This window comes from Danio aesculapii, chromosome 1 (genome assembly GCF_903798145.1).
Source record: "Danio aesculapii chromosome 1, fDanAes4.1, whole genome shotgun sequence".
Taxonomy (NCBI): Eukaryota; Metazoa; Chordata; class Actinopteri; order Cypriniformes; family Danionidae; genus Danio; species Danio aesculapii.
This window is the reverse complement of record NC_079435.1, coordinates 1287139-1311145: the sequence shown is the minus strand read 5'-3', so window position 1 is coordinate 1311145 and position 24007 is coordinate 1287139. Positions and strand designations below refer to the sequence as shown.

The window sequence follows — 24007 nt, the reverse complement described above, 5'->3', positions numbered from 1 at the left end:
TGATGTTCTATGATTATAAATATTATTAATAAATTAAAGTGTTTTACAGGTTATTTGAACTGGTGGTCATTGGCTGTTCTTTCACCGGTAGTTTCATTTATGAGCTACTAGGAAGCAGACCACAGAGGTAATGAAGATTGTACACAAACACACATAGAGGATTTATTATCCTTAATAACATGATCATATGACATATTTACCAAAAACATTTGAATTTTGTTTGTTTAATAAATCATTATCAAATGACATTACAGATAAAAACATCTCAAACTCTGCTGTTCTTCTTTCAGGTATATATTCATCGCTTTTTTGGTTGCAATGGTTTTGTTTCTCACACCGACTCAAAGATCTGCTGTGATGCACACTCCACGCTCTATACTCATTGGAACACCCACTACACCCAATGTGACAGTCACTGGAAATTGTGACGCTAAAGCAGCAGTGGCAGCAGATTCAGACACTTGCTCAGAGATTGGAAGGTAGGATTCTAGAGAGCCTCTGCGGTAATGTTTTCTAATGGGATTTATTATGTAAGCTTTACAATGCTTCTGCAACCCCAGACTCTGCATATTTAGGAGCTTTATTTTCAGTGTTTTTACAACTGTTGAGTTCCTAATGCTGGTGCAAATGCAAACAGGAAAATGTATTGAGATGGAGTCAGTTCTCTCGGCTGACTGGTCTTGAGGCAAATTTTCTGAACTTCATAAGTTCATAATCGGAGGTGGGTAAAACATAGCCATAGAAACTATGAATGCTGAGATTGCTGCAGCACTGCCTGGTGATAGCTAAAACAGTTAAGATGACACATGACTAAAGTTTTATTTTTTTGTAAATTTTACACCTTTATGAATGAAAGAGTTCATTTCTGTAAAATGTGGTTCATGTCTGTTTGTGTGGTTCGTAATCTGATAATTGTAAAATGTTTTACTTTTCTGTCTATGGGCTCTATTTTAACGATCTAGGCCAGGGATGTCCAAACTCAGTCCTGGAGGGCCGCTGTCCAGGAGAGTTCAGCTCAAACCCTAATTAAACAAACCAGATAATCAAGCTCTTACTACTGTAGATATACTAGAAACTGGCAGGTGTGTTAAAGCAAGTTGGAGATAAACTCTCCAGGACACCGGCCCTCCATGACCGAGTTTGGACTCCCCTGGTCTAGGTGCAAAGTCTGAAGCGCAGGGCACAAAAGCATTAAGGGCATGTCAGAATGCACTTTCGCTATTTTAAAGATGAGAAAACACACTTTGCGCTGTAGAGCATGGTCTAACAGGGTTGAGCTTATTCTCTTAATGAGTTCTGGGTGTGTTGAGAATAAACCAATCAGAGTCTCATCTCCCATTCCCTTTAAGAGTCAGTTGCATCTTGTATAGCGCATTTGCTATTTACATGGCGGACTTTGTAAGTGGAAAAACTGAACACTTCAAGACAGTTAGGAAACATTTAAACAGCATCTACAGCAAGAGGATAATGAGCCTCCTCCATTTGGCCTTTACTTTCACTTTCTCTCTTTCGTGGATAAAGAAACTTTGTTGTACACTCCAATGAAAACATCCATTTGCCTAAACATAATTAATTTCGTTTGTTAAGCGCAAATATTTGTTTCAAAACTTTTTCTAAATTCAGTTCTAAATTCCAGCAAAGGAATAAATGAACAATAATAACGAAGTATGTTACACATATCCAAATTCATATGGTCTAAAACCTGACAGCCGGACAAATCTACTCTTGTTTTTGATAAAACAAATATAAATATGCAGATAATAAATAATACTTATGATTATAATAACATTATACCAAAACAAGTTGTTGTGAATAAACTGAAAAACCCCTGGGATGGAGAAGGCATGGAGGTACTGTTTTTTTATTTATAGAAAAAAATAATTTTTGTAATATTTTTTAATCTTTTTTTTTAAATACTTTAATTCTTTTTTTTTTTTTTTTCTGTAAAGATATTTGTCTATTGCTGCACATCCTGTGTGTAATTAAGTAATGTTTAAGCGAGGTGCACAACTAATGCGCTCTGTGCTGGACTTATATATAATAGCAACGCGCCAACAACACACCACCTTTATAGACCAGAACGCCTATGGGCGCACAAATGAACGCAATTGCATTTGCTATTTAAACAGCGTGGTGCAAAACATCCAAATGACACTTGCTTTAAGCCAAAACTAGCAAATAACATTAACAATAACATTTAAGTCTTGCCTTGCGCCGCATTGCGCTGATATATGATATATCTTCAAGATCTTTATAAGTTATTTTGTTCAAAATGTGTTCAAACTAGTTCCAAATGTCTGCTATTACAGTAAATGGCATGGATGCTATTATTGCTCCACAAACTGAAAATGCACAGTTTAGATTTAAACAGGAAAAGTGAAATGTTATAATTCATCTCATAATCTGGGTTACATTATGATTTACACCAAGGTCACATGTAACATTATGAAATAAGGACAATGATCAAACAAATGGATTTAAAAGCTCTTTATTGGTCACTATCTTTGGGCATAACTAGCATGTGTCTGTGTGTTACAAAGCTGAAAAAATGTAAATGCAAATGTGCATCAGTTTTTTTGGCTTTAAACTTTATTATTATTTTATTATTTATTTTTTATTGGATAACCTACTCTTTCCACCCTTTGTTTATAATTGACCTCTGCAAAAGCCCTAGTTGTTTTCAATCCCTTTTCTATATTTGCAGGGATATCCTTAGCCGCAATGGTTCAGCAGTGGATGCTGCTATCGCTGCTCTGCTGTGTGTGAGTGTGATTAATCCACACAGTATGGGTATCGGAGGTGGAGTGGTGTTCACCATATACAATGCTCTAAACGGTAGGAAGACTTTGAGAAACATAATCAGGCCTCTACTAAACCGGCATCAATTCTTGTTTTAGCTTGTAGAAACAAAAACCTTATCCTATTAAGGCACATGTTTATGGATTACATTTCACATTGATTAAATATTCCTGTGTAACATACGATAATAGAAAAAACTGAGAGAGCTTTGGAGTATGAAGAGTTTTATTCATTTATTCATTTTACTTCGGCTTAGTCCTTTTATTCATCAGCGGTTGCCACAGCGAAATGAACCGCCAACTATTCCAGAATATGTTTTTACACAGTGGATGCCCTTCCAGCCACAACCTATTACTGGAAAACAACCATACACACTCATTCACACTCATACACTACCTCAGTTTATGTCTTTAAAGACACAGCTATTAATCATGCAATCAAGCATTATGGGATGTTGATCTCTGTTCTGTTCACTTCTGATGTTGATAATTCAACTCTACAGTTTAACAAAGTGCCTTTATTGACATGTTAGTAGTTTGAAATAATATAATGAATAAGAAATAATATCTTGAGAAATAAGTGTGTGTAATAGCCTAAAATGTGCTGCAGTATATTACAAGGTTTTTGTAGTGTACAATACAACACCAACCCAGACAATATAACATTGCACACTACTACACATGTGCAGAAAAGACTTTTTAAAATACTTTTTAAGGTTAAAAGTTGTTGGAAGAAAGATCAAGGTCCCATAATGCAATTCAAAAGCAGAAATAAATAATAACATGAATCACAAAATATGGAAAACTTAATTTATGGATATTTTAGAGTGCGATCTTAAACAAGCAAAGCACTTTAGACTAAAAATAAATGTGAATATCACCTCAATTTCTCTGGATAATTTATAATCATAAATCACATTGTAGTGTTAATTTCAGAGCTGAACTAGAACTCTGCATACCAATAGTAATGGTCTAGTTAAGGTGTCCTAACTACACAGCAAGATTCCAGCAACAAACATTTTAATGAGAGCTACATGCAGTTACATGCAGATGGAAAATGTAGTCCTGTGGACGTTTCTGGAGACCACGGAATACGTCCCGGGAGGTATGTATGTTTGCAGTTTTTGTTTCCGCGAATCCACGAGAGGCCCCTGTGTGTGCTTTTTCGCATCTCAAATGTTTCTTGCAAGTGGCGTTTGAGCCCGCGCTGTTCTCGCGTAAACCCACCAGAGGCTGCTGTCGACCGACTAAATGACCATCTCAATGACGATCTAATTTGTACAATTTAGTAGGACTCACCCAATCACCCAATGATGGTTGGGTTTAGGGGTGGGGTTAGGTGCCACGCCTCCTTTTTAAATTCTTACATTTTCATACGACTGAATTTGTACGAATTAGCCACTAAACTGACAAAACGTAAAATACTTATGTTTCCTTGTGAGATCAGGCTGGAATGACTGAATGATTGACTGGGCGACCGGCCAATCAACTGACCCACCCTCCTCCTCCCCTAAACCCAACCAATTTTACCGATTGACCCACTTACTTCCCTAAACCCAACCAACAATTTACAAAAGCCGTGCAGAAAAATAAAAGCCCTTTACCACGTTTACAAATTTTACCACATTATCACCCTGTTATTCACTCGTTCGTTTTATTTTTTGGATTCTGTTTTTGTCTTACCTGATTTCTGGAACTGCTCTTCCTCGGACTCGAACCCGGTCATCATCATCGTGGTCAACTACTAACTGGACAAACTGATTGCGGTGGGAAAGCCCTCCACACGGAGATAAGCAGTCAGCTGGTAAGCGCGAAAAGGAACGCCGTCATACCACCCCGTAGCATTCACTTAAAAAGTTAAATGCAGCCATACGCACCTCCGGCTACATAAATTGAGGTCTCCAGAAACATCCACGAGACTGTTTTCAGAATGAGCCTGGGTTAAGATGGACTGTATTAATTTATAAAATGTGATTTATATTTGTAAAACACAATACACTTATTTGTTAAAAGCACTGGGTTTTTGCTCAAACTGACTATTGCAACCCAGGCTCATTCTGAAAGCGTGCCTCCACGGACGTTTCTGGAGACCGCAAAATACGTCCCGGCGGCACGTTTTTCTGCAGTTTTTGTTTTCGCGAATCCGCCAGAGGTCACTGTGTATGCTTTTCGAGATCTCAAATTTCCCTCGCGAGTGCCATTCACGCCTGCTGTTCTCGCGTAAACCCACCAGAGGCCGCTGTCGACTCACTTTTGGACAGACTTTCTGACTGACTGAGCGAACAATCGGCTGACCCACCCTCCCCCTTCCCCAAACCCAATCAATTTTATCGATTGACCCGCCCACCCGCTTCCCCGAACCCAACCAATCCAAAAAAATAAAAGCCCTCGCCTGACTTTTTTTTTTTCGCTTGTTTGTTTTATATTTTGGATTCTGTTTTTGTCTTGCCTGCTTTCTGGAACCGCTCTTCATCGGACTCAAACCCCCATCTTCATGGTCAACTCCTCTCTGCATCTCAAATCCGCCGATGGACGTGGCGCGCTAACGGGACACACTGGATGCAGTCGGAATGCCGTCCATACGGAGGTCAGCAGTCAGCTGGTAAGCGCGAAAAGGAACGCCATCACACCACCCCGTAGCGCTCATTTAAAGAAATGAAATGCAGCCATACGTACCTCCGCCTATGTAATTCGCTGTCTCCAGAAATGTCCGCAGGGCTACGTTTTCACAATGAGCCTGTGGTGAACTATTGTTTTTGCAAATTTTAAGTTTTAAGTTTAAGCTGTGCGGTAATTTTATTGATGTTACAAGTAGGTTATGGAAAACCTGGGATAAAATAATACTAAGCTGCTTGGACAGCAATGATAGAGGACCGATGGCGATATAATATAGATGGCGATCCAGTAATGATGTAAACCTCACTGTGTTAAATGAAAACGTAACGTTTAATGTCTTTATCCACAGGAACGGTGGAGACAATTAATGCTCGAGAAACTGCCCCAATGAATGCTACAGAGAATATGTTTGTCAATAAAACCTGTAAGAAATATGCAGGTATAAACCACCATAAATGATTACAGCTTTACAACATTTATTAAGCACATTAGTCCACACAGAAGCTGTTGATGAATCCATGTAAACAGCAAACTGAATATTTCTTCCCCTTGTTTTTGTCCTGATCGGCAGGGTTGTACATAGCTGTACCAGGAGAACTGCGTGGTTATGAAATGGCACACGAAAGGCACGGGAAACTGCCATGGAAAGAGCTATTTCAGCCTAGTATAAAGCTGGCATCAGAGGGGTTTAAGATTGGCAAAGCCCTGGCCAGAGCCATCAATGAGAAAAAAGAAAAATATTGTAACTTTACAGCATTGTGGTGAGAATATTGATGTATCACGCAAACATAGAGAAAATAGCAGATAGAAACCACATACATTTTGGCCACAGATAAACATAACAAATGCCCAAAGGTCTTTGGCTCGGATACCATCATAACACTACGTATATGAAAATCATGTCTGCATTTATAATAACATCATCTTGCTTCTGCTCTTTCTCTTCTTTTCAGTGAAGTGTTTTGCGACTCAAACAACACCCTCCTGAAGGAAAATGATACTATAAGATTTCCCAAACTAGCTGAAACCTACAGGAACATATCAGAAGAAGGAGCAGATGCCTTTTACAGTGGGTCCCTGACTGAGGACATAGTGAATACCATCAAAAATAAAGGTTATTTCATGCTTAAATCTTATAACATATTTGAAATTTTGCTGACCTTAAGGGGCACCTATGGTGAAACATCTACTTTTCAAGCTGTTTTTGCAGACATATGTGCATGTATGGTGTATAGACCATCATATTGGGCTTATATAAACACACCCAGTCCTTTTTTTTCAGTTTAACAACATAAAAACGGTGGACCAATTGGAGCGGTTTTCAGATCGACCGCAACTTTATGTAGGAGTGTGGTCCCCCCTCCACCGAATTGATTGACAGCCGCGTATTAACATGTTTCCGTAGTAACGCGTATAATCATATCAACAAGACCAGACGTGCAACCGGGAATAAAAGGTGTGTTCAGTTCGCTAGGATCATCAATCATCATCAAACGTGATCAAGAGTGAGTTTCACATGGTTAAAATGTTTAAAAACAGAGCATGTGTGTAATGAATTACAGCGATTTAGCTTAGCTTTACTTCATCAGCACAGCCGCGTGTCAGAACAATTATCTGATTTATACTGATATCCTGGTTTGTGGACGTTAAATCAGGTTTATTTTGTACATTAACATAACAGATATCCATACAGTAGTGGAGATTAACCTGTATCCTGTCACATATGCGTGCAAAAAGAGTGCAAAGCTAAACTCGTGTGCTGTCACTGTGTGTGCATGTCCGCGCTGTGTGTGTGTGTGCGTGAACTTTGTAACGTCATTGTTTGTGACTCACAACAACTCCACAACAAACACATCAAATACTCATTGGTAAAGTTCTTACTGTAGTATTTGTAGTAGGATCTGCTTCCTTCATGTCTGTCTGTTGTCTGACATAGCCGAGGGCGGAGATTGAGGCATGCTGACAGGCACGTGGAAACTGTGGGCGGGGAGGACTAGCATTAAAGGCACAGTTCACAAAAACAGCAACCAGCTGTTTAGAGCTATAAAATACAAACTACTGAAAGCTCTAATAAATAATCTGATGGGTGTTTTGAGCTGAAACTTTACAGACACCATCAGGAGACACAAAAGACTTATATTAAATCTGGAAAAAGAGGTAAAATAGGTGCTCTTTAAGTATGCAAATCATTCTGACAGTTTGTTTCTGAAAACACAGGAGGAAATATCACACCTGAAGATCTAAAGCATTATAAGGCCGAGCTAAATGAAAGTACATTGAGCTTTAATGTGAGTAATTACACATTTCATGCTCCAACTGCTCCATTTGGTGGACCTGTGCTCGCTCTGATACTCAATATACTCCTGGGAAAGGGCACAGCAGGTAGTTACAAATTACTTTTATTGTATTACATTTTCCTGAGTGATAAAAATATAAGTTTAAATGTTCTTTTACAGTATTTGAAACTGCCCTCACTTTACTCAGTTTTATAAATATAACTTTACTTTTAATACATTCCTGCATTCGTCTTTTCCTGTGAAAAGTGACTCAAAACAGAAACAGGACAGGCTGTGTGTTTATTGATAGGATTGTTGCAATTTGTGCACCTGTGCAGTTCTTTACATAAATACGGTTACATGAAAAATGTCATGGGGTTCAATTGGTTTGGAAAGTTTTCCCTGTGTTTACCCAACACAATCTCACGGCAATTCGTAACTTTTTGAGTTAGTGGCTAATTCGTATGAATTCATAAGATCTAATTCGTACAATTTAGTACGATTTGCTCATCCCCCAATGACGGATGGGGTTAGGGGTGGGGTTAGGTGCCACGCCTCCTTTTTAAAATCGTAGAATTTTGTACGACTGAACTCGTATGAATTCGTACGAATTAGCCACTAAACTGACAAAACGTAAAATACTTTCATTTTCTCGTGAGATCAGGCTGGTTCACCGCAACACACACAGCTGTTGAATTACACTAGTGTAAACAAACACATTATAAAATAATTGTTTTAGAAAATCTTTGATCCTACCAGTCAGGTTTTTTTATGTTATTAAAAATAACATAAAATGAAAATGCTCTACTTTTATCTCGGCACTTAATGATTAATGTTATTATTTTATATATTTTTACTGTTACTTGATACTTTTTAAGTAGTTTGAGGTACATTTTTTGGCTTCTTTGCCCTCCATCTAGATGAGTTTGTGTTTATGTGTTTAAGCGTGTTTCTGCTGCTCATACAGCAACTGAACTCAGTTGTCATCAAGTATTTGAGTCCTAAATGTGGTTGCATTCAAACACATTTTCAGTAATTTACAGAAGTGTCATTCATTTTCCTTCAGCTTAGTCCCTTATTTATCAGAGGTCACCACAGCGGAACGAACCGGCATCTATTCCAGCATATGTTTTATGCAGCGCATACCAATACAGCTGCAATCCAGGACTGGGAAAGACCCATACACACACACACACACTCATACACTTTGGCCAAATTTGCTTATTCAGTTCCATGTGTTTGGACTGTGGGGGAAACCGGAGCACCCAGAGAAAACCCACACCAACACAGAGAGAACATGCGAACTCCATACAGAAACACCAACTGATCCAGCCGGGACTTGAACCAACAACCTTCTTGCTGTGAAGCCACAGTGCTAACCACTGACAAAACAAAAGAAAAAAATTCGGATTAAATCTTATATAAATAACTAATGTAATCACTTTTAAATATGACTGAATGCACTGATACAGTATGTTTAAACTGGGATTTAGATTAAAGGTGTGTGGCTTTGCTACGTGCAAATCATTCAAAAACAAACAAAGCTAGACCTAAAACATTTAATTTCGTTATTTATTTGACTTCAGATTCTCCAGGTTTCAACCTCACAAACAAAAGTATGTCTACCACAGAGAATAAGACTTTGACCTATCATCGCATCATAGAGGCTTTCCGCTTTGCTGATGCCCAGAAAAAAAATCTGTCAGACCCGCTTTCTGGAAACTCCAGTCAGGTAAGTTTCTATTGTTTTCCAATTGATTGTTTCTATGAATATTCATTTTGATTCATTCAATCAACCCACCGGTTCCAGTGTGTTTTTAAAACCTGGCTTGCACTGTGTGATTTCAGCCATAATTTGATAGTTTGAGACCAATTTTGAAATCAATCCTCAAGGATTCCTATAACTGTTGGTTTGGAATATTAAAACAGTGTCAAGAGCTTATATTATATTATATTATATTATATTATATTATATTATATTATATTATATTATATTATTTTATATTATATTATATTATATTATTTTATATTATATTATGGTATTATTATATTATATTATATTATATTATATTATATTATATTATATTATATTATATTATATTATATTATATTATTTTATATTATATTATGGTATTATTATATTATATTATATTATATTATATTATATTATATTATATTATATTATATTATATTATATTATATTACATTATATTACATTATATTATGGTATTATTATATTATATTATATTATATTACATTATATTATATTACATTATATTACATTATATTATATTATATTATGGTATTATTATATTATATTATATTATATTATATTATATTATATTATATTATATTATATTACATTATATTATATTACATTACATTATATTATATTATATTACATTATATTATATTATATTATATTATATTACATTACATTATATTATATTATATTACATTATATTATATTACATTATATTACATTATATTATATTATATTATGGTATTATTATATTATATTATATTATATTATATTATATTATATTACATTATATTATATTATATTATATTATATTATATTATATTATATTACATTACATTATATTATATTATATTATATTACATTATATTATATTATATTATGGTATTATTATATTATATTATATTATATTATATTATATTATATTATATTATATTATATTATATTACATTACATTATATTATATTATATTATATAAAATTATATTTTCTTATATTATATTATATTATATTTTCTTATATTATTTTATATTATATTATTATATTATATTTTATTTTATTATATTATATTATACTGTATTATATTATATTATATTATATTATATTATATTATATTATATTATATTATATTACATTATATTATATTATATTATGGTATTATTATATTATATTATATTATATTATATTATATTATATTACATTACATTATATTATATTATATTATATAAAATTATATTTTCTTATATTATATTATATTATATTTTATTATATTATTTTATATTATATTATTATATTATATTTTATTTTATTATATTATATTATATTATATTATATTATATTACATTACATTACATTACATTATATTATATTATATTTTATTATATTATATTATATTATATTATATTATATTACATTACATTACATTACATTACATTACATTACATTATATTATATTATATTATGGTATTATTATATTATATTATATTATATTATATTATATTATATTATATTATATTACATTATATTATATTATATTATGGTATTATTATATTATATTATATTATATTATATTATATTATATTATATTATATTACATTACATTATATTATATTATATTATATAAAATTATATTTTCTTATATTATATTTTATTATATTATTTTATATTATATTACATTACATTACATTACATTACATTACATTATATTATATTATATTATATTTTATTATATTATATTATATTATATTATATTACATTATATTATATTAAATTATATTTTATTATATTATATTATATTATATTATATTATATTATATTATATTATATTATATTACATGTGCGTTATAGAACTGATCTAGTTCTATCTAGTTCAAGTAGTTCTTAGTTATGGTTTCGGTGCATATCTTCTGTATGTATGCATGCATGGAGCAAGAAATCTCAGAGAAAGAGATAAGAACTTTAACTTTGCCTAATTGTGATGGAAAAAAACAGCAAATTATGACAAGTTGAAAATAATCAGAAAGAAATCAAAATCTTTATAGGAAACAATTGAAAATATGGCTACCCACATCTGAGCACTCTAATAACTCCAGCGAGTTGTGATGTTTGCATTATTGGAGCTGCACATCAAGTGCTTAGAACACTTGATAAACCTGGCAACCCGGGCTGGCCTCTGCACTGTAAACCCGAATTAGTTGACTTTACTAGATTGTTGCGTGGAAACCCGTTGCACGAAATAAGATTAGTTTTTACATTTATTCAACTAAACAGGTTAAGCTGTATTAAAAGAAAATCTTTAGTGGGTGTAGAAGACAAATCAAATTTGGATTAGTAGTCTTTACTAAAAATCATTAGTTCACATTACTAATTTTATAGAGGATATGTTTTGTAAAATGATTATTAAATTGAACGTAACATATATAATAATGTAAAAAAATGCTTTTATGCAATGATAATTGTTATATTTATGTAATCTATTATAATTAAAAATAATGCCACTGAAATTTTACAATTTTAAGCACAAAGAATCAAACAACCTTTCAATTTTTTTTATTTTTGTTAAAGTTTCATTCACATTTCTTTCTGGCATTAGCAATCATTGCTAATAGAACAATTGTGCAAATTTTGCAGTGAATCGAAAAGCAATTTAATTATTTAATGTCTGTAGCTTGGGCTTTAAGTCACTGTAGCCCAACATGAGGAGAAATTTGTTGGATGAAGAGAAAAGTGTTCTTCGTCGACTTGGGGTATAGTAGTCCAAAGAGAATGCACAGCTTTTGACAAGTCTTTGATGCAGTCCATCACAAGTTGTCCCTCAATGATCATCTTAACTGAGGCTTTGTCTGCAATAAGAATAGGATTTCAAGGTGGTGGAATGACTGGATCATCAGAGTCCTACCAACAGAGAGGAACAGTTATGTTTCTCATTACATAATTATCAATAATGTTTAATAAATAACTTTTAATGACAGAGACAAAAGATAATATGTGAATTGGTTTTGACCAATTTACTTTTGCTTCAGTTACACTGCAAAAGGTTTAATGCATTCTACAATGTTAAATTTAGCATTTACTTATTGACCCTCATTCCCAATTTAACTATAAGACTTGTGTATCTTCATCTTTCCCTCAATTTATAGTCACAAAGCCAATTTATCTTTAAATTGAAGTTTGACTTTTAAAACGGGGACACAAAAATCACAGGTATCATTAAAAATAACTTAAACTGTGTTCTGAAGAAACAATCTTGTGGGTTGAATATATTATGACATGTTAGAGAGTTTAACAAGATGTTTTGCTATTCTTAAGTTTCAATGTTTTAAACCAAGTGTGAACGTTTCATAAAATGTAAGGACCATGTATTAATGGAAAGAATGTTTTCAAGGTCCTTTAATAAATCCATTGAGACAATATGTTACTTACAAAGCATGGTTTAAAGAAGTCTGCAGGCTTGTCCTCCAGGAGAATCAAAATCTGTAGGCTCTTGAGTCTGTTAATAAATAAATGAATAAATAAATAAATAATGTTGGACAAACATTGTATTAGACAAACAATATAGTAACACTTGGGAAATTTTCAATAATTTAACTGTTAAAAATAATGCAAATATGGACATGAACCAACCTTGGTTTGCTGTAAAAGCTCTGACAAGAGCTCTCCAACATTCCTCCTCTTTAACTGAAAGATCTCAATTAAACAGACTGTGTTGATCAAACATTTCGGTAACACTTCATAATAACTACACACTATGAATCATTTATTAAGCATTAGCATCTAGTGAATTCATTATCTGTTAAGCATTAACTCTACATTAATAAGCGTTAGTAAGCAGTTTATAACTGCAGCTACAAATAGCGTATTCTTGACTTATAAACACATTTATAATGTGCTTAATAAATGTACTTTCATACTTTGTTAATAATTTATTTTTCATTACTAAATGAAGTATCGCATTATTTACAAACCATTTGTAATTAAGAGTAGTTGAGGGTTTTTAGAATCATTCAGAATGAGTTAGTAATTATTAATAAACTATTGAAATCAATGTTTATATATCGTATCATTCAGGCACGTAGTAATGGTTACTATATATGTTAATAAATGCTTCATTAACTCAACTTCATGCAGTTTTCTGACCAATCTAAAGTGAGGACTATTTATGCTTTATAAATCCCTTATAAATGACAGTTAAAGGCTTAATATCAAATGAACAATAATCTTTGCAATCTTTTCTAAAAAAATAAAATTACTGTAAAGTTTAAACATTGCTGAATAACAGGAGTGTCAAAATACATAAAATTGGATAAAACAACAACAATATAATAATTTAACAATATAATAAGATGCAATGTTTAAACTGTACAGTAATTTCATTTTAGATTAGGTTGCAAAGAATTATTTTTCATTTGATGCAGTTTATATGTGTATCTTCAAATGAATAGGAATGAATAGTGTCATTTATGTTGTTTTTCCTGTTTAGAATATAACTGAGCCTTTAATTGTCATTTATAAGCAATTTATAAAGCATGAATAGTCTTCACTTTTGTTTAGGTCACAAAACTGGATGAAGTTGAGTTAATAAAGCATTTATAAACATACAAAATTAACTAATCGTAAATGCCTGAATAATAAGATATATAAATGTTGATTTCAATAATTTATTAATAATTTACTAACTCATTCTGACTGATCTTAAAAAACAGCCAACTACTCTTAAATAACTGGTTTGTAAATAATGTGATACTTAATTCATCAATGAAAAATGAATAATTAACAAAGTATGAAAAGTACATTTAATAAGCACATTATAAATGTGGTTGTAAGTCAAGAACAAGAAGTTATAAACTGCTTACTAACGTTTATCAACGTAGAGTTAATGCTTGACAAATAAAGAATTCACTATTTGCTAATGCTTAATAAATGATTTATAGTGTGTAGTTATTATAAAGTGTTACCAAATTCCCGCTTGAGGTTCTTTCCCACTGCTGAATTACAAGAACACCTGCAAAACAAGAGAAAAAAACAGAATATTAATATTTCTAAACTAAATCACTAAATACTTCAAATAAATTAAAAATAGGTCAATAATAATAAAGTAAATAATAAGTTGAAGTAATAATAAAGTAAATAATAAAGTGACACAAAATACTGTAAGCAACACTTAACAGTGAGATAAAATAATAATAGAAAAATGTTATTACATTCTTAAACATACCTGATCTACTGTAAAAAGTGCAGGCCAGCGTAGCAGGACCCACCTTATTGCAGGTTAAGACTCCTCCACTTTTTTGCAACGTAAGGTCCATCTTTAAACGGCAAATAAGAAATTTTAGGGAAAAAGTTTAGAAAAAGCTGCAACTATAACTGTAACTGTACTGTGAAAGTAAATCAATTTTGCTAGTGACCTCAACTTCTATACAGTTTAAGCAGTGCTTAATTTGTGATTTGAGAGGTCTCAGAACAGATAGGGGTAACTGATCCGGCATGTTACCCGAGGATGGAGAGGTGTCGCGCATGAAATTGGGGAGCGAGGGGTAATGGTGCAGTGGATGGCGGAGGGGTGTCGCGGACGGCAGTGAAGAGGGTTGGGGAGTCACGGAAGAAAACGAAAGTGAACAGCGGACGGGGGAGAAGGGCGGTTGAGGAGGGGGATCGGTAAAATGACGTGCCGGACCAATGTAAACTCGCCCTTCACAAAAAAAAAATCTGTTTCATGTGAAACTTTTAGCGTTATTAAAGATTTATAATATTTAGCGTTAGCTGCTAGCGTGTGCTCATGCATGGACTCGTGCTACTATTACGAACCAACACGACGTGTAATAATTATCACGTTTTACAGGGAACATGTTTTAAACAGTGAACATACAGAGAAACAGTAGATAACGTTAACGTTATAAACGGTGGCTAGACAGAAAAGGCAAATGTATATAATATTATAACCTAACTGTGAACTGACAGGGAAAATAGCGCTAACTGACATATTCATAGCAGAGACAATATTTTGAGTTCAGCATCAGTGTGGATTTTCAGTTCTCAGTTTTGTCAGAAAAACATATAAACTGATAAAAGCTTCTTTGCACACTTACCGTGTCATGTTGATTTTCAAAAATCCGCGGTAACCCAGCATCCTAAAAGCTCCAGGCACTCACTGAGCGTTTTGCTCACGTCACCTCAGCCAATCAAGGCCCCACCCCTCTCTAACAAACACATAAGGAAGGGAGTTGTCCCTGCTTAACATGATAAGTAAACTAATTTTTTCTTCTGATTAGTGCAAATAGCTAATTTGATTTAGTAATGACACAATTTCTTAAAGAACAATAAATAATTAGTAATGATTGCTTAAAATGTTTTATAAGCACAAAATCCGGGTTTACAGTGTGTTGAGTGTTTCACTCGGTTGTGTTGTCTGTTAAGATTTTTTCCACTTGAGTTCAATGGCTGCCATGTTATTCATGTCCAAGCAGAACCTGCTAATATTGTCGCCACACAAATTAATCATGGATGTTACCACGTAATGAAATAGTGGAATAGTACTTTAGATATGCTAAAGTCATAACCATCGTCAACAGAAATCAAATTAAAGCATATGGAGTATGCCTATTTTAGTTAAAGGACCAGACATGAAGTACACATATCTAAGCGCTTACACACAGTGAACTCCTGGAGACTTGTCAAACACACTGTCACCCTCACCGAAAATCTTTGGTGCATATGCTGTGAAATGTTCGTTTCTTTTTTCGCCATTTGGTATCAAAGTCTAGTGAAACAACTCTCTCCTATCAGTCCTTACTTTATACCCGCATGCAGTAGCTCAGAGGTTGCCTCATGAATGAAATCTTGCTAAATGAAAGTGAAACTTCTGAACCGCAGTTGAAGTAAAAAAACCAAAAAAAAACCCCAACAGTTTCAATTTGTGGAAAGGATTTTGATTCCTCGTGAGAAATTGTACAGGGAAGAAAGCCAGTCAGTAGAGTTTATAGCTACATGTTCAGCAGAGTTTGCACAACCTTTTGTACATAGAATTCCTTAAAATAAAAGTGAAATGACATTTATTACATGTTGATTTCAAAAAGCACCTAAATAATTCATAGTAATAGTAAATAGTTAACCTAAATAGTGCTCAAGCTCCTGGCCTTTTTGTCTATAGTGCTACCCACCCCCACACACGCATCTAACCACCCCACTTCAACTTGATAAATGAAGTCATCACCCTCCCAAACTTAAGGTTGTGCTTAGGCTGTACCAAACTCGTCTTTATTGAATATCAGGCTCTTAAATTAAAATAAACATTTAAAATGATAGTTTACATTCATCAATTTAGAGTGTTGCATGGGCATGTCATTCTTCATTGTATGAAATGCATCTCAATAATACAATTTCTCCATTTTCTTATTTCTGACTAGATTTAATCTTACAGGATGGTGCACAGAGGTTCAGCAGGCTTTAATACTCTCAAAGCCTTTCACTGTTCCTATATTTACATATTTTGTTCAGTTTGTTTCACAGTTTGTCAAAAACATGATCTCAGACAGCTTTGCGGACCACATCAGGAGTCTGATTAAAGATGACCACAAACAAATCAGCTACAGTGTAGAGAAGGACAATGGCACATCTCACCTGTCTGTCCTCGCTGAAGACGGCAGTGCAGTGGCGGTGACCAGCAGCATTAATAACTAGTACGTTATATAAAACTTTTAAAATATTTACACCCAAAACCTTAAAACAGGCTTCAATGTTGATTCTATGATTTTAAGCTATCCGTTTAGTTGTAAGGGTAACACTTTACAATAACAGTACTTAAATATTAATGTACTAATATGCAAATTAGACTCTACTTCATTGTGAACTTTGATGAGTTGAATCATGTGCTAATCAAGAACTTACAGCAGAGTCACGAGTGAATAATGCCTTGCTTAATTACTTCTTACTACATTTTTGTTAATGTTTGTTAATTAATGTAATAGTTAACACTAGTTTAAACCGAATGCAACTAACAAAGACTCATGACGTGTTAACCTATGTTTATGTCATGACTTTACTTGGAGGGGCACATTATCATTAATTTATTCATAACAACTCATAAACATAGAAACTATAGAAAAGTGTTCTGTCTGCATCAAAATGAACAGTTTAAACATAAGTTCATGAGTAGTTACATTTACATTTCTAGAGTTCACACTTAGCTAATGATTGATTATAAAGCGTGTTTGGCATGCTGTCCTGGGAGAGAGCACTGAGCTCATAAGATCCCCGAGACCGGGGCTCCCTCCCATTTGCAAGGCGAGAGGGGAGTTTGAGCTCAGGTAGATCTGGAGAACTCCCCTACTGTAGTAACTAATGAACAGCCAGTGATTGCTCTTAAGAGATAACTACTTACTAGGAGCACGACTATGGTGCTGATTTGGATTAGTCAATTAACTTAACTTGCATGTTTTTGGACGGTGGGAGGAAACCGGGGAACCCGGGGGAAACCCACGTGAGCACGGGGAGAACATGTAAACTCCGCACAGAAACGTCAGCTGGCTTAGTAAGGACTAGAACCAGTGATGTTCTTGCTGTGAGGCAACAGTGCTAACCACTTTGTAAAGCCCACTCACCTGTGTGAGGCACACTCAGTTTGGGCATGTTGTGTGGTGGGGGGAGAAAATAGGGGGTTCTGGTTTTGTTCACAGGGCTTCAGATGATCTCGGAAAGAGACGGGTTTTGAGTTGTGTTTTGAAAGATGCCAGTGGATCTATAGTCTGAGTGGGAACGGGATTGGAAAGATCATTCTACCAGCAAGAAACAGTTAATGTAAAGTATTTGGAAAGTGGCTTATAGCCTCAATGTGGTGGAACCACCATAACTCCTCACTCCTGGGGTGTGTAGACCTTCAGGAGCAGGTGCTGGTAAGAGAGTACAGTGCCAGTGGCTGTCCTGTAAGCAAGCATCAATGATCTGAACTTGATCCGAGCATCGACCGATAACCAAATCAGAGAGATGAAGAGAGGAGTTACATGGGCTCTCATTGAAGACCAGATGAGCTGCAGCATTCTGGAACGTCTGTAGAGGCTTGAGGGTACAGGTAGAAGCAACCCAGGCTCATTCTGAAAACGTACCTCCACGGACGTTTCTGGAGACTGCGAAATACGTCCCGACGGCACGTTTTTCTGCAGTTTTTGTTTTCGCGAATCCGCCAGAGGTCGCTGTGTACGCTTTTTGAGATCTCAAATTTCCCCCGCGAGTGCCATTCGCGCCTGCTGTTCTCACGTAAACCCACCAGAGGTCGCTGTCGACTCACTTTTGGAGAGACTTTCTGACTGACTGAGTGAACGATCGGCTGACCCACCCTCCCCCTTCCCTAAACCCAACCAATTTTATCGATTGACCCGCCCACCCGCTTCCCTAAACCCAACCAACACGTTTCAAAAGCAATCCAAAAAAATAAAAGCCCTCGTCTCAAATCCGCCGACGGACGTGGCGCGCTAACGGGACAAACTGGTTGCAGCCGGAATGCCGTCCATACGCAGGTAAGCGGTCAGCTGGTAAGCGCGAAAAGGAACGGCGTCACACCGCCCCCGTAGCGCTCATTTAAATAAATGAAATACAGCCATACGCATCTCCGCCTACGTAATTCGCTGTCTCCAGAAACATCCGCAGGGCTACGTTTTCACAATGAGCCTGCGTTGGGTAGAAGAGCATTGCAGGAATCTAAAAGTGGTGCAGCATGGGTCAGATGTTTCTGATGTTAAAAAGCACAAACCTGCATGCTTGCGCTGTGAAGTTTAAAATGAGTTAAGGATTATTTTGTGTCTCTCCAAGAAACATGATGGCATACAAATGAACAGGTTATGAGTTCATGTTAGTTACATTTAACTAAAAAAAAAATAATTAATTAACAAGCATGAACAAACAAGTAATTAAGATGGCCATTATTCACACACAAACTCATGTGACTCATGTTGTATTTAAAGTTAATTTTTGATTAGTACCTACTTTAACTCATCATTAGTTCACAATGAGTAATGCTTAATGTACATATTAGTACATCAGTATTATTTATGTGCTGTTATAAAGTGTTTATTCTAAGACATATCTACATAATTGTTGGATAGCCAGAACAGAAGGCTATTCAGTGGGGGAACTTGCCATCTGACACTAATAATGCAAAACGAGTTTAAACTTGTTATGCAGAATCATTTATTGTTGGGTAACTATGTTAACACAGTGTTCCTCTTCTGATTTTCAACAAGCTAAAGTCAGCAGCAGTTTGATTTCAGAATCAAAAACATCTCAGCAAGAACTGTCAGTATGTTTGACATCTGCTACCAAACTCAAATGAAGAGTTTAGATGCAAAAACCTCTTAATGCCATTTAGAATTTTGCATTTTTATCAAGATCCTGTGTATATGTTTAGTAACATCACTTGTATGGCAAAGATTGAGTCATATTTTGGTCTTTAAAGTGAAATATCTCAACATAAATAAAGGAGGCTGAGAAAAAATGTCATTTTTTATGGAAATTTCAGAAGGCACTTAGAGGCTTTTGCATCTGAACTCTTCAAATGGTTTCAGGTCTGCTTTAGAAAATGGAGCATTTCCATTAGAGATTATAGATAATATTTTGAAGTAGAGTTGATGTTAGAACTATGGTAATGTACTTTTTGTTTTTGTTTTATGAAGCATTATTCCTTTGCCATATTTTTCATTGTGTGTGTGTGCGTGCGTGCGTGCGTGCGTGTGTGTGTGTGTGTTTCCACAGTTTTGGCTCTTGTGTGATGTCAGACTCAGGCATTATATTTAATGACCAGATGGCAGATTTTATTGACTCTGACATGAAAAGTGAAGCTAACAAAATTGAACCAGGTGAAGAAAGAACTGCATTTGAGTAGTTTGAGTTACAGTATTACAAGATGGGGCGTGAGTTACTTGATGTTGTTGTTGTTTTCTTGACCAGGTAAAAGGCCACTGTCATCAATGTGTCCAACAATAATATTTGACAAAGACGACAGCAAAAAAAAAGTCAGAATGGTGGTTGGAGGTTCAGGAGGGACGACTATCACCACATCTGTTGCTCAGGTGATACAAATATATCAACAGATGACAACATGCCTATCACCACATTATGAAAAGCAATAACAATGTTGTAATATTTGATTCGTAATTCTAAACATTTTAATAATTTGTGTGTGTGTGTGTGTGTGTGTGTGTGTGTGTGTGTGTGTGTGTGTGTGTGTGTGTGCGTGTAATGTGAAATGTATTAAATGCATTTGTCTTTTATCTGTTTCTTTCATCCCAGGTGATCCTAAACTACCTGATCTTTGGCTATGACCTGCAGAAGGCTGTTGCAGAACCCAGAGTTCAGATTGCAGAAAAGTGGACACATGTGGAGGAGGGATTTGATGAGGTAAACGTTTGTAATGCGAATTAGTTTCACAGTTATGTCAAAAAAATATGATTATACTAATTTTCTTTATGTTGTATTTATGAATGCAGTGTGTGATTGCTGGCTTGGAGAAGAGGAAGCATTGTATTGATTTTGATGCTGCATTATCAAAGGTCCAGGTGGTTGCACGACAAGGAGACAAGATCTGTGCTGTTTCTGACCAGAAGAATGGTGGATTTCAGATGCTGAGCACAGCTTTTGTGTTTCTGCTGTTGTCAACCATATTTTCTCATGAAATAGCAGTCCAATAGCAGCTCCAGAACTGTTTGTTTGGGTGTAGTATAGAGGCTAATAAACAGAGCCTAAAATTAACACTTGCTCAGCACTAAATTACCGGTTGGTTAGTTACACATACACATGATTTATTCTGAGTGTAATAGTCAAATGGCAGAGATTTGTCTGTAATTACAAATATATGTAAAGTGAAGCAAAACATTGTCATATTTTGATGAGTGCAGCTCTTAATAACAGAGTTAATAATTCTTAAAAAATAAAGACAATTAGACGCTTATTTTTATTATTATTAGTAGTAGTAATAGCAATAGTAATAGCAATAGTAATAGCAATAGTAATAGTAGTATTTACTCTCTTTACCCAAATAATCTGCCTCAACTCCAAATCTGTAATGTTTTTTAATGACATATACTTTTGACAATTGAACATGAACCAAAATGCACCAAGCATATCAGAATAGAAGTGAGATAATGCACATAGTGTAATGGCATGTAAAAATATCCACATGGTTCATTTTTACAGATCAAGTCATTGGCAATTGGCAGGTGCGGCAAAATGTTAGTTTTAGGCCCAGCTAAAAAAAGTATGTAGGTAAAACACCATGTATTATATCACAAGTTTTCTATAAAGGTTTCTGCAGTAGTGTTCCAACTGTTTTATTATTATTTAGCTTTTCTATTACTTTCACTTTAAATTTGCTTAAAATTTACAGACCAATAAATATATCCTCAAGGCAAAGTTCATATTTGCGATGCAAAATATATACAGTATATTGCATAACGTTTTCTATAAGCCTTATTGTTGTGTTATTTTGTCAATTTACCATTGGTAAATAAATCCTGAAATGAGTAAATACACTGTTCTTTACTGCAGATTTGAGCAACTAATAACTAAGAAAAAATATAGCAATTTCAGTGATTAAGAGTCTGTGTGGAAGGGGAAACTCTATTTTCATTGGTTTTAACTGTAAATGGTTCATGTGTGTTTAAAAAATTAAATGGTTAATAAAGGATATCATATAAACCCTGACAGTGCTCAAAAATATCTGGCAACAATCATGCTCAGACATTTACTGTATGGTTTATGCTGATTCATTCACTTTACAACTACACGTTAAGACCAAAGTGCTGTAAAAAATAAGAACAAAATAAGCAGAATAACATATAAAGTGCATAAGAGCAAAGCACAATATGATAATAAGTCAGATAATAGCAACCTCTCAAAGGCTAATGAGTAATTAATGGAGAGATTTTTCCAACACATTTCATAGTTCATGATAATAGTTTTAATAACTCATCTCTAATAACTGATTAATTTTCTCTTTGCCATGATGACAGTAAATAATATTAGACTAGATATTCTTCAAGACACTAGTATTCAGCTTAAAGTGACATTTAAAGGCTTAACTAGGGTAATTAGGGTAAAGTTAGGGTAATTAGGCAAGTCATTGTATAACAGTGGTTTGTTCTGGAGACAATCTAAAACTAATATTGTTTAATAATAATATTGACCCAAAAAATGCTTTTTAAAAACAAATAAAACAAATAAGACTTTCCCAAAAGAAAATATATTATTAACAGAAGTACTGCAAATATTCCCTTGCTCCATTAAATATGACGTGGGAAATATTTTAAAAGAATAAATATTGCGCAGGAGGGATAATAATTTTGCCCTCAATTGTATATGTATATATAGTGTTGGGGGGGGGGGGGGGAAGTAATATTAGAACCTTCACTTGTTTAGCGTTATGCATTGAATCCTCTTGGGCGCGAGCACGCGGCGCCTCTCTAACAGACATCTGTAGAGCTGTGGGCTGGGCGACACGTAATACATTTGCAAGGTTTTACAAATTGCGAGTGGAGCCGGTTTCCTCAAGGGCATTAGCTAACCCTTGGTGATTGAGGAAACAACTCGGTTAAGGTGTTGAAACACGCTTGCCGCGCCATTCTCCCGAACACGGAGATACGTGCGCTTATTCACTTTGTCAGTAAAGTTCCCCGCTTAGGTGAGCCCAGCAGAGATTCCTCCGAGGCCCCCAGCACTGACTCAGCGGAGGAGTCACTGGCCCGTTACGTTGTAGGTCTGCCCTCTGGTCAGCCTGCGTTTTGGGTATAGGTGCCTGCTATGGGCAATCCCCACTAGATGATCTCATATGCTTATTCAACCACGTTGCAGTCTTCCCTCTCCGTACATTTATAAGCGTACTCCCCCTTCCCAGGGCTAGTCCATATGCTCTCTTGCCACCATGTCTCCCCACTTGTGTAGCAGGTGGCCTCTGCAGCATCCTCCCTTTCGGGACTGCACGCTTTCGTATTTACATTCTTAGAAATTATCTAGACGCTTTGCGGCTCCCGAAAAATATATCTAAATTTACATTTAGTCATTTAGCAGACGCTTTTATCCAAAGCCACTTACAAATGAGGACAAGGAAGCAATTTATACATCTATAAGAGCAGCAGTGAACAAGTGCTATATACAAGTTTCAGGTGTGTAAAGTCTAAGAAGCAAAGCATTAGTAATGTGTTTTATTTATTTATTTTATTTTATTTTTTGATAGAGTACAGTTAGTGGTATAGCCAGAGAGGCAGTTTCTGATGTTATAGAGTGCGAATCTGCAAGATCGAGCAGTTCTAGAAATGTGCTCAGAGAAGTTTAGTTGGTCATCAATCATTAATCCAAGGCTTTTTACCATTTTGGATGCAGTGATGGTTGCTCCGTCCATCTGGATTGAAAAGTTATGGTGAAGAGTCGGGTTGGCAGAAACTTCAAGCATTTCCGTTTTCGCGAGGTTAAGCTGGAGATGATGATCTTTCATCCAGTGTGAAATGTCTGACAGGCAGGCTGAGATGCAAGCTGGAACCGAGGGATCATCAGGGTGAAAAGAGAGGTATAGCTGGGTGT

General features: G+C 34.8%; 1 protein-coding gene and 1 long non-coding RNA gene across 3 annotated transcripts in view; one reads left to right on the top strand and one right to left on the bottom strand.

Moving 5' to 3' along the window:
- LOC130229009 (glutathione hydrolase 1 proenzyme-like) overlaps positions 1-21123 on the top strand; it is a 40123-nt gene extending 19000 nt beyond the window's left edge. Inside the window, exons 13-24 of the mRNA XM_056457981.1 lie at positions 291-479; positions 2705-2835; positions 5764-5853; positions 5986-6175; positions 6368-6528; positions 7632-7787; positions 9286-9422; positions 16955-17124; positions 20189-20292; positions 20384-20505; positions 20726-20833; positions 20923-21123. Of these exons, the coding sequence (XP_056313956.1) occupies positions 291-479; positions 2705-2835; positions 5764-5853; positions 5986-6175; positions 6368-6528; positions 7632-7787; positions 9286-9422; positions 16955-17124; positions 20189-20292; positions 20384-20505; positions 20726-20833; positions 20923-21123 (1759 nt within the window). The remainder of the gene's footprint in view (positions 1-290; positions 480-2704; positions 2836-5763; positions 5854-5985; positions 6176-6367; positions 6529-7631; positions 7788-9285; positions 9423-16954; positions 17125-20188; positions 20293-20383; positions 20506-20725; positions 20834-20922) is intronic.
- On the bottom strand, positions 12004-15699 carry LOC130222591 (uncharacterized). Of its 2 annotated transcripts, none has more exons than XR_008836515.1 (6): positions 15535-15699; positions 14664-14754; positions 14404-14450; positions 13073-13135; positions 12872-12938; positions 12004-12343 (listed from the first exon to the last, which is right to left on the bottom strand). It is a non-coding gene; the product is annotated as an uncharacterized LOC130222591 (long non-coding RNA). The 2 variants fall into 2 exon arrangements; XR_008836516.1 differs by having other exon boundaries at positions 14707-14754.
- Positions 21124-24007: the final 2884 nt, after the last annotated feature.